This window comes from Bison bison, unplaced genomic scaffold (assembly GCF_000754665.1).
Source record: "Bison bison bison isolate TAMUID 2011002044 unplaced genomic scaffold, Bison_UMD1.0 scf7180017864067, whole genome shotgun sequence".
NCBI lineage: Eukaryota > Metazoa > Chordata > Mammalia > Artiodactyla > Bovidae > Bison > Bison bison.
Window position 1 is genome coordinate 2,039,675 of NW_011494639.1, and position 12,230 is coordinate 2,051,904.

Below are 12,230 nucleotides of genomic sequence, written 5' to 3' on the forward strand. Positions count from 1 at the left end.
GAGAACCCCAGTGAGGAGGGAGAAGGAGGGCTGCACGGAGCAAGTAGGCTCAGGGGCACTGCGGTCTGATCCTGCTGGCAAACCACGGGCCCCAGCAGGTTTTCCCTGCTTCTGCAAACTAACAGAAAGCAGATCTAACTTCCAGAAGGCACGATCCCTACTCAGTCCACCACCCAGGCAGTCAGGCCAGAAAATTCTCCCACCGGGCTTCCTACAGCCAAACGCTGATTCTGTCCTTTCCTCTTTTTCTCCCACATCCATGGTCAGAGCTCAGGTCCCTGATCGCGCTCAGCCTGGATTCCTGCAACAGCCTAGAACTCAAGCCCGCCTCAGCCTTTCCAAGCCATGCCCCCACACTTCACCTGCAGGGTTATCTGATCACATGGCTCCCTGCATGAGACCCTTCGATGGGTCTGCACTGGCCTACTTCTGCCCTCAGTGATTCCATCCATTTCTCATGGCTTTCCATGTTGTCTTTATGCTGACAGCTTCCAGCTTGGAAAACTTCTTTCGGTTCAAAAACCCAACCTCCACACAAAGAGAACTTCCTTTCTAAAATGTAAAACGGGCTATGACTCTTCTCTCCTCAAAACCTTCCAATGGCTTCCCTACTCTGTTTCTTTCCAAGCTTTATTGAGATATTATGGATGTGCAATATACGCCAGTTTAAGGTATATCAAATGTGATGATTTGATAGTCATATATAACAGAATGATTATTACAATAAAGTGAGTTAACACGTCTATCCTCTTACATAATAATCTTTTCCTGTGTCATGATAACATTTCAGGTCTACTCTCTTAACAACTTCCAGGTGTCTAGTACAGTGTTAATAATTATAATGGTCACCACGTTGTCCATCAGATCTTCAGAACTTATGCATCTTATACCTGGACCTTTATATCCTATGAGCAGCACCCCATACCCATTTCTTCCTCCCTCCAGCCCCTGGCAATCACCATCTTCGTCTCTACGTTGATGAGTTCAGGTCTTTAAGATTCCCTATATAGGGCTTCCCTGGTGGCTCAGACGGTAAAGCGTCTGTCTGCAATGCAGGAGACCCAGGTTCAATTCCTGCGTTGGGAAGATCCCCTAGAGAAGGAAATGGCAGCCCACTCCAGTACTCTTGCCTGGAAAATCCCATGGACAGAGGAGCCTGGTAGGCTACAGTCCATGGGGTTGCAAAGTGTCGGTCACAATTGAGCGACTTCACTTTCACTTTCTTTCATATATGTGAAGACATGTGGTATTCATCTGTCTGTCTTAGTTCACTTAGCAGAATGCCCTCAAAATCCATTCATGTTGTCCCAAGATCTCCCTCCTTCTTCATGGCTGAATATTCTAGACTCTGGGTGTGTGTGTGTGTGTGTGTGTGTATACACGTGTGTGTGTGTGTGTGTGTGTGTGTGTATGTACACGACATTTTCTTTACCCATTCATCCATTGATAGACACTTAGGTTGTTTGCATCTCCTGGTTATTGTGAATAATACTGCAATGAACATGGGCGTTACAGACATCTCTTTGAGACAGTGACTTCATTTCCTTCCAGTATACAACTGGAAGTGGGATTGCAGGATCATATGGTAGACTTTTTTTCTAATAACTTTTTGAGGAACTTTCATACTGCTTTCCACAGTGGCTGCACCAATCTACATTCCCTCTAAGAGTAAACAAGTGTTCCCTTTTCTCCACATCCCCACCAACACTTACCTCACCCGTCTTATTTTGGCCACACCACACGGCTTGCGGGATGTTCCCCGACTACAGGGATTAAACCAGGCCATGGCGGTGAAAGCCTGGAATCCTACCTGCTAGGCACCCTGATCTTGATGACAGCCATTCTGACAGGTATGAAGTGCCAGCTCACTGTGGTTTCCACTTGCTTTTCCCTGCTGGCTAACGATGCTGAGCATCTTTTCATGGACCTGTTGGCCCTCTGTACGCCCTCCTTTATTAGAGGCATTATCTATGAGGCATAGAGGATAGATAGAGGATTATCTATCCAAGTCCTCTGCTTGCTCTTCCTGAATAAATCTGAACTCCTGACCATGCCACTGTGCACCTCCATCTCCTCACGCCCTCAGTCACAGCCCGTTTGCTCCCTCCTCAGAGCCTTTGTTCATGTGGCTTCCTTGGCCTGGGATACTCCTCTCCCCTGGTGGGTTCTTTCTTTTGTTCTCAGCTAAATGTCACTTCCTCACAGAGATCTTTTTATACCCACCTAACCTGCGTTCTTCTGCCCACACTCTGCCCACCCACCACATCATTTCCTATTCTGGGATCTCATCTGCTGCCGTCGTAAATGTCACCACAATTTCCCATTACTTATCTCTTGGTTTCCTGGGTTTTTTTTTTTCTTTTTCTCCCACCAGATCAGGGTTTCCCAACCTTGGCTTGGCACTGTTAATATCTGGAGTTGATTAATGCCTTGCCATGGGGACCATCCTCATCATTATAGGATGGTTAGCAGCACCCCTGACCTCCACTCACTAGATGTCAATAGCATGACCACAGCTGTGCCAACCACAAATTGGTCTATAAATGGCCAAATACAACCTGGTTGAGAGCCATGACAGTAAACCACAAGCACCCCTGTCCAGCTGGTTCACAGTTGTCCCCCCAGCATCTAGCACATAGTAGTCATTCAGTACATTTGTTGAATGAATACATGAATCTTTCATCCACTCTCCTTCTCCCCATTCACATCTGTAAACTCATCTCTCTTCAGTCTGTAGCCTCCCGTATCCTTACCTCTCACCACCATACACACATTTGCCCTTCCAGACCCTGTGTGCATTCTTTTGCCCCCTTCCCCAATTATATACATTCTTGTCTCTTGCTTCTTGGTCTTTGTACTTTGCTATTCTCTTTGCCTGGAATGAACTTAATCTTCTCCTGGCTATTACCGGCCTAAGAAGTTTCATCTTCCTGTGGGTGTATTCTCTGATCATCCCCACCAAAGACAGATCAAGCTGGGTGCCCCCTTGCTAATGTCTCTAGTACTTCTTCCTACCAACATCAGAGCACACGTCCCACTGTCTTGCTACTGGTTCTTTGTCTTGAGGATTGTGATCTAGTTTTATTCAGCTGTTTAGCAACATATAATCGATGTTCAATACGTGTGTAGCAAGAATGGACAAATGAATGGGTGATGACAAAGCAATAAGACCACGAGTATCCATCCAAGTGAACGTTGCCTCTCAAAGCTGTCACCATTAGGGACTGGGCATTTATTCAAATGGCTCTAGCATTTCTCAAAATACTTGAGACCTATTCTTGAGGCTTCTTTGGTGACTCAGAAGGTAAACAATCTGCCTGCAATGCAGGAGACCCCTGCACTGGGTCAGGGGTCTTCCCTGGAGACCCTGCATCTTCCCTGGCTCAGAAGATCCCATGGAGAAGGGAACGCAACCCAGCCGATATCCTTGCCTGGAGAATTCCATGGACAGAGGAACCTGGTGGCCTACAGTCTATGGAGTTGCAAAGAGTTGGACATGACTGAGCAACTAACAGTTTCTCTTTTATCATTCTTGAGGTGAGGTTCTTACAGCAACTTCCTCAGTCATGTAGGAATTAGGTCCTATTGCTTTATATTCCCAGTTCAATATTACCTATCCTGATCATCTATTCTCATCAACCAAGATTTATCATTAAATATTTGAATATTCCCGTAGAAGGAATAAAATCAAATCTCTGTAAAGGAAAAGAAAAGACCCTGTCACTAATGAATGAAAATGTGCCCTCCAAAAGGCATATCTCCAAAGGCTAAACTCAAAACCTGACACGTAACGGCACTGAACGAACCAATGGCTCTGAAAGCACATCTCACATGTGGCTTGGCTAGTTCCTTGCTGTTGGTTAAACTCCATCTCATCAGCAAAGTTATTAAAACAGAGTATACACAGAGTATACACTACCGTATGAGCTGTCATTACACAACTGTATAAGTAGAATTGGTCTTGGAAGAGCTGAATTAATTAGATGGGCTGAGGATGGGAGGTGCAGAAAGGTAGAGGACAGAGGGGGCCTGGAGGTGCCACTGATCTCCCAGAAGTGGTACTTCTGCTGTCACCATGATATAGGCTCAGGGTTAAGTGTTGCCCCAACCTGAGGAAGGGAGACCCACCCCGCATGTGGTACCATCACATCCAGCCTGAGCTCCCCATGAGTCCAAGCCCACATGGCCCAGAGTCCCCCTCTCCTATCCACTGCCATACCCAGGAAACACACCTTAAAATCCATCATGATGTCCTGAAGCTGGAATTTCCTGTCCAGGTCCAGCTGCAGAAAGACAGGGCTCACATCTGGAAAGACACAAAACCCAGGAACGTTAGAGCAGAGACTGTCTACCTTCCCAGGCTCCGGGAAATCTAACTCTGATTTTCCCATCTCCCTCTCAGAGAGGTGTGGTACCAGTACGTTTCTACCTATAGCACCTATTCAAGATCCCATGTCTTCTCGGCCAAATTTCCTTCCCACTGTCCCTTGATGTCTTTAAAACCTTTAGACTTTCAACTCCTCAGCCCAACACAGATCTGTTCCCAAAGCCCAGTTCCTTCAGCAAGCCCACTGCGACCAAGTAGGATGAAATGAAGGCATTTCTCTCTCTTCTTACCTTTTCATTAACCTCCAATAAATTCTTCTACCTACAACATCCGAAAGGCCTCAAATACAAAGACAGAAGGTTCTGCTCACCAGCCACCCGTGCCCCACCACCATAAGAAAGCCATGGGAAAACCCAAAGGGCCCCAGGGCACCCTGCACGTGGAGGTGGTGGCAGGCGCTTACCGTTCTGTGACTGCCACCAGCGCGTGGGGCCCGAGGATGAAACCACGTTCTCCACTTGGTGACTGTTGTAATTGTGAGCCACCCTGGAGTCACACTTGCAGCATTTCATCTGCCACTGCGGAAGACATCAGAGACTCACAGGTGGGGCCTTTGTGTACTGGGAATTCTCCCTGTGTATACTGAGAGCCCAGAGCATTCTCTCCATGGAAATGCTCCCCTAAGGGATTCATGGATTTCATTAATACATTTAGAACGACCAGCCTCTCAAAACAAGACTAACTGGTCATCTTTCCATTTAAGTCCTCTGTGTCAGCCCCCAACACATAGCTAGGTAAATAGTAAATAGATGCTGTCATTGGGAGAGAGGTATGAGGCTGTAAAAACTTAATTTTTGTATATGACCTTGCCTCAGAGAGAAATGTGCAAAGAGTGCTAAGGGCAAAAAGAAGAAAGAAGGAGAAGCTCACGTCGATTTAGTAGCCTAGCAGGCTACAATCCACGGGCTCAGACATGACTCAGTGACCAAACTACCACCACCACGTCCTAAGTGTAGGCTAGAGAGTTTTATCGCTCATCTCACTGAATCCTGGCAGCCTGGGGAAAGTGGAGTTTCTTAGGATTAGGAAAGGGGACAGGAAAAAAGGACAAGGGAATTTGGGGTTCAGTCCTAGTTCTCCTCTGTCAATTGAGTGGATATTGAAGTAGAGTCATTCAATCATTTGACAATATTCATTAAGGCCATACTACATCCTAGACCCTGCTCTGGGCTCTGGAGTTGTAATAGTGAACAAAATAAAGACCCAGCCATCAGGAAGCCAACATTCTAGTACCATTTAGATGATCTTAAAGGCCTTCCAGCACTTGACATCTGTGACTTTAGGATCTTTCCCAGTTTGGCATCCCCTACCCACAGGAGTCATGTATGGATGTGAGAGTTGGACTATAAAGAAAGCTGAGCACCGAAGAACTGATGCTTTTGAACTGTGGTGTTGGAGGAGACTCTTGAGAGTCCCCTGGACTCCAAGAAGATCCAATCAGTCAATCCTAAAGGAAATCAGTCCTGAATATTCATTGGAAGGACTGATGCTGAAGCTGAAACTCCAATACTTTGGCCACTTGATGTGAAGAACTGACTCACTGGAAAAGACCCTAATGCTGGGAAAGATTGAAGACAACAGAGGATAGATGGTTGGATGGCATCACCGACGCAATGGACATGAATTTGAGTAAACTCTGGGAGTTGGTGATGGACAGGGAGGCTTGGGGCGTTGCAGTCCGTGGAGTCGCAAAGAGTCAGACATGACTGAGTGACTGAACTGAACTGAACTGACCCACAGGAGAGAAGCCCAGGATGTCCAACCAGATGGAGCTTTGTAGGCAGGTGTCCCAAGGTCAGGAAGGCAGAGGAAGTCTGCAGCCTTGGGGCTGAAGGCAGGGTCTCTTCCCCATGAAGATCTGGGTTAAAGTGGGCAGCCAAGGAGGAAACAGCCTCACCAGGGAGGTCCCCCCCAAAACATAACCTTCCTTGGTCTGCCCATACCCTGGAGTGAGACAAGAGACTGAACTGAACCCCATGGGCTCCAGAGCAGGGCAGAGATCATCAAGGAAAAGAACACAGCCAGAGGATTGGCCCTTGTTCTTTTAATTTGTCCATAATGTGTGAATGTGCATACATTTGCATATGTTTGCATGTGTTTGCCCTGGCGCATACACGCACACACACACCACTGAGACATCATGACCTTGCCTAGGTTCTTCATGCAACACACATACAACCTGTTTTCTCTGAGTAACCACGGTCCCAAACCTTGTGTCCAGCAGAAAGAACACTTTTCAGAGGGCTCCAGATTAACGCGCATGTTAAAGCAAGGCTTGGACGAGAACCTCCCTGAATTGCAAGTCCTTCTGGGCAGAGGCGATGGTACCTCCCCACACCCCTTGCCTCTGTTTCCCCTAAGCCTCCACCTAGCAGAACCAGGAGAAAGCTCAGGAAGCCGTCTCTGAGGCTTTGCAGCCCCTGAACCTTGGTCCCATCCAGGGAAGGCCCTAAGCTGGGGAGGATGATCCATCAGAATGGGTGTTCTGGGATTCTGGGATTCTGAACATGTGGATCATCTGAACATGACCCACATGTTCAGCAGACATGCTGAACCTGTGAAGCTGACAGCTCAGTCATCAGATCCATCAGAATGGGTGTTCTGGGATTCTGAACATGTGGACCATCTGAACATGACCCACATGTTCAGCAGACATGCTGAACCTGTGGAGCTGACAGCTCAGTCCCGAAGGGAAGAGTTAACGTGCCAAGTCTGTGCCTTGAGTTACAGAAACTCTTCACCCAACATTGCTCTTCCCCCAGCGCCACTGAGCAAAGCCTGGAACAGTGGATGAAGCCTGGAGGGGAGCCAGGAGTCCTGGCTCTGTGAGCCTCTGCTTCCCACCCCATTTTCCAGCTCCCACCACCAATCTGCAAAACAAGAGGATTGTCCCCTTCCTGGAGCTTGAAGGTGTCCTCATCACTTCCTTAAGTGCTTTATTAAACTATAATTTTGGTATGATATAAATGAACCTATTTACAAAATGGAAATGGACTCACAGACATAGGGAGTAGACTTATGGTTACCAAAGGGGAAAGGTGGGGTGGGGGGAGGGTTAAATTAGGAGTTTGGGACTAGCAGATACAAACTGTTACATAGAAAACAGATAAACAACAAGGCCCTGCTGTATAGCACAGGGAACTATAGTCAATATCCTACGATAAACTGTAATGAAAAAGAATTTTAAATGATTATGAAGTACTTAAAATACTGTGGGGAGATGTTTAGTGCTCACATAATGGCTGGCACGCGCGCCTTATATAAAACAGCAGCCACTGTCCATCCTTTGCCGGGCTACATTCTTCCTCACAGTAAGATCTCCACTTGACAAGCTGTTCATTTAGTGTCCGTGCGTTTGCTCCCAGTGTTTGTTTGCCATCTGCCTCCCCCTGTTAGAATGTGGACTCCACAAGGGCAGAACTTACTTTCCTTTATGCTGTATTCCAGTTGCTCAGCAAAGTGCCCAGCACTTAGTAGGTCCTCTGTAAATACTTCTGGAATGAATAGTAAATGCTCACGGAGACGGCAATGGCAACCCACTCCAGTGTTCTTGCCTGGAGGATCCCAGGGACAGCAGAGCCTGGTGGGCTGCTGTCTATGGGGCCGCACAGAGTCAGACACGCCTGAAGCGACTTAGCAGCAGCAGCAGGAAATGCTCAGGAAAGGCTCGCACTTTCATTTATATTATTGCTCGACCCTCCCTTCCTGAGTTTAAAGAGAGGTGTGAGAGAGTGAGGACATGACCAAAATCAACATGAAATGACTGGAGTGCCGACCACATGCTAGGTACTGTATCAAGAGTTTCAGTGCAATAACCTATTTAAGCCTGACAACCACCCTACGTGTAATATTATTCCCATTGCAGGTGTGAGAAGACTGAGGCTCCAAGAGGCTCTGTGACTTTCCCGATGACTGATGGCTAGTGCCGGCACCAGCGCCAGACAGGATCCCTCCCCACGCCCTTCTCTTCTCCTCCTCCCCTCCTCTTCTCTCTCTCTCCTCCCCTCCATCCCTCTCTCTCTGCCATCCTCTCTTCTCCACTAGGAAACCATTTGGGTGCACTGACATTGCAGCAAGGAAGTACGGTCAAGGGTGACCATCTCTGTCTCACCCACAGGGCTCAGGTCACCCTGAGGCTGACCACAGCAGAGAAAATGCTCTGGGAAGAAAGCTAGTTTGTCAGGCTAACCTCACTCAGTTAGCGCGGAGACTGCACGTATGTCAGCGGCTAACACAAATACCTGAGCACTTAAAATAATCCTTTCTGGGCAAAAGCCGCCTCTTACTGGCATCTGAGTCTCCTCTAGGATCCTATTCTGGTCCCTGGCAGCAGGCACACCCTCCTCCCCACTTTGCCTGGCCTCCCAGAGGCAAACTTCTCCACCGCCCATCCTCTGTCTGAGCTCAGCACGTGTCCCGTGGAGAGACAGGGGCCAGCTGCCTTCCGGTGACCTGTCATCCGAGCTCCTCTGGGCTTGCTGGGAACGGATCCCAGCCTGTTCTCTGGCCAAGAGAGTGCCAGAGACAAGGCTCTTTTTTTCCTTGGGCCGTGGGACACGGGAGCTAGAACAACCCAACCTGGGACTCGGCAAATGCCCTTGATATTAAATGATGGAATATTATGTAACTTTTCAAAAGACTGTTGACAGAAAGATTTTAATTGCATGGGGGAAATGCTTACAATGTTTTATGAAAAAAAATGATAATGTTTTATGAAAAAAGTTGGGCAGAAGCTTGTATATACATCATGATCACAAATCCATATTTTTTAAGGAATCAGTAGGTAGAAGGCAGTGCACCAATATATTAGGTTTAACCAAACGAAATGGCTAATATTGAGCTATCTTGACCCACAAAAATGGCAGCTGCATACAGCTTAACCTAATTACCTCTGGGAAACGGGATTACAGGTAACTTTTTTTTCTTAGTTATTTTTTAATAACTTTCAATGCCTTGAATATATATTAACTTTTATATCCAGGCCTTGTTTTAAACAAACTCAAAAGGCCCAGGATACTCAGCACGGTCTTGCCACCCTGTGTGCTCCCTGTCTTCACAGTCAGTCTGGGGCACCCCAGGCCTCCGCCACCTGCCTCCACATGTACAGACAGTGATGATGGATCAGATGGGCTCATGAGCTGAACACCTATGTGCCTTCATCACAGTAACGTAGCTAAAGGAGGGGTTTATCTCAATCCTCAGACACAGCCTAAGCCTCCAGGCTTGGGACAGGTATTTTAAGCAGCTCTGCTTGTCAACCAACTAGAGGGAAGGAGACCTGAAATAGGGTGGCTTATGGCACAAGCCCGCATGAAGACAGGCTGCCAATTCCTTCTCTTTCTGGGCCTCAGTTTCCCTTTCTATTTTATTCCTGTACGTCTACATGCAGTATGTGTGTAAGAGTGTGTGTGTGAGTATGAGTGAGTGTGTGTGTGTGAAAGAGAGAGAGATTCTCAACACAAGGCCCTTCCCCTCGTGTGTGCTACATGCCTCTGTCTCTCCCAGAGATGGAAGCTCCCAGCCGCAGCTGCCTCCCTCTCCAGGGTCATTTGGCCAGCACTCCCCTGGCTGGACTACCTCAGAGACGCAGCGTTATTATCCATTCAGTCTGTCAGGCCTCCAGCCAGCTTGGCTCCTGCTCATTCTCTGTCTGGAAAGGCTGGGCCTCTTCCCTTATCCTGGAGCTTTCTAGAAGCTCAGCAGTCTGGCTGGAAGACAAACCAGAGAACTATGGGAGGGCAAATGAGACAGCGGGAGCCTCAATCACAGTGGAGAGGGTGGAACAAGGAAGGCAAGGCAAATCAAAGCTCTGTGTCTTAGCAGAAAAGGGAGCGAATTCTGCAGGGAAATGGGAAAACAGGCTCTGCTTAGCCATGGCCAGCTCCCTCCCCCCGAGCAAGTCAGAGACGGCCTATGTCCATCTAAGGAGCTGGAGTCAGGGTCATGGCTGTCAGCCAGGGCCAAAAGAAAGACAGCCGGAATCCAAAAAAAAAAAAAATGCAGCTGCGTATAAGACATTCCCTCCACTTCAGCTCCCTCATTGGTAAAGTGCAGGGGTGGGATGAGATAATGAAGCTCCTTCTTGCTCTAACATGTTATTAGAATTCTCCCCAACTCCAGCTTATCTGCTCAGAGGTTAAAGACACTCCAAACAAGAATGCAAAAGAAGCAAGAGAAAAATAAGATGTTGGCCAAACATGGTGCTGGAGAAGCACTCTTCCCAGCAAAGTGAGCAGGGAAAGACGGACCCTGAAGGCCTTGGTCAGCAAGACGAGACTAGTCTCCACTAGACTCCCACTGTGATCTGTGTGTGTGTGTGTGTGTGTGTGTGTGCTCAGTCATGTCCAACCCTTTGCGACCCCATGGACCATAGCCCAGCAGGTTCCTCTATCCATGGGATTTCCCAGGTAAGAATGCTGGAGTGGGCTACTATTTCCTACTCCAGGAGATCTTCCTGACCCAGGGATCAAACTGGCGTCTCCTGAATCTCCTATTTGGCAGGCAGATTCTTTGCCACTGAGCCACCTGGGAAGCTCCTCTGATCCACAAGCCTCATCATTTATATGTCAATGGATATTGCCAGCAAAGGTGAAAAATCAGGGCCTGTTTTGGGGCCAGGTGGGAGTGGAGCCCCAATGCTATGAAGCACTGTCATGAACTAACATCTTGACCAAAGCCTTAACTCAGTACAGCTCTTATCTCCATCGAAACCAAGTTCAGAAAGCTCAGTTCTGAAGCCGATGACCAAAATGATGAATACCACAACACTGCAAAATTACACTGCATGAGTATAATAGCTGAGAAAAGAAGAAAAGGTAAAGGCAAAGGAGAAAAGGAAAGATATAAGCATCTGAATGCAGAGTTCCAAAGGATAGCAAGGAGAGATAAGAAAGCCTTCCTCGGTGATCAGTGCAAAGAAATAGAGGAAAACAATAGAATGGGAAAGGCTAGAGATCTCTTCAAGAAAATTAGTGATATCAAGGGAGTATTTCATGCAAAGATGGGCACAATAAAGGACAGAAATGGTATGGACCTAACAGAAGCAGAAGATATTAAGAAAAGGCGGCAAGAATACACAGAAGAGCTATACAAGAAAGATCTTCATGACCCAGATAACCATAACGGTGTGATCACTCACCTAGAGCCAGACATCTGGGAATGTGAAGTCAAGTGGGCCTTAGGAAGCATCACCATGAACAAAGTGGAGGTGATGGGATTCCAGTTGAGCTATTTCAAATCCTAAAAGATGATGCTTTGAAAGTGCTGCACTCAATATGACAGCAAATTTGGAAAACCCAGCAATGGCCACAGGACTGGAAAAGGTCAGTTTTCATTCCAATCCCAAAGTAAGGCAATGCCAAAAAATGTTCAAACTACCACAGAACTGCACTTATCTCACACACTAGCAAAGTAATGCTCAAAATTCTCCAAGCCAGGCTTCAGCAATATGTGAACCATGAACTTCCAGATGTTCAAGATGGATTTAGAAAAGGCAGAGGAACCAGAGATCAAGTTACCAACATCCACTGGATCATCAAAAAAGCAAGAGAGGTACAGAAAAACATCTACTTCTGTTTCATTGACTACGCCAAAGCCTTTGACTGTGTGGATCGCAACAAACTGTGGAAAATTCTTCAAGAGATGGGAAAACAGAACACCTGACCTGCCTCTTGAGAAATCTGTATGCTGCTCAAGAAGCAACAGGTAAAACTGGACATGGAACAACAAACTGGTTCTAAATTGGGAAAGGAGTATGTCAAGGCTGTATATTATCACCCTGCTTATTTAACTTATATGCAGAGTACATCATGTGAAATACCAGGCTGGATGAAGCACAAGCTAG

General features: G+C 47.1%; 1 protein-coding gene across 1 annotated transcript in view; it reads right to left on the minus strand.

Annotated features, from left to right (window-relative positions):
- Positions 1-12,230, minus strand: part of LAMB3 (laminin, beta 3) — a 44,362-nt gene that overhangs the window by 22,264 nt on the left and 9,868 nt on the right. The window contains exons 4-5 of the mRNA XM_010836878.1: positions 4,791-4,905; positions 4,233-4,306 (exon numbers count right to left, since the gene is read on the minus strand). Of these exons, the coding sequence (XP_010835180.1) occupies positions 4,233-4,306; positions 4,791-4,905 (189 nt within the window). The remainder of the gene's footprint in view (positions 1-4,232; positions 4,307-4,790; positions 4,906-12,230) is intronic.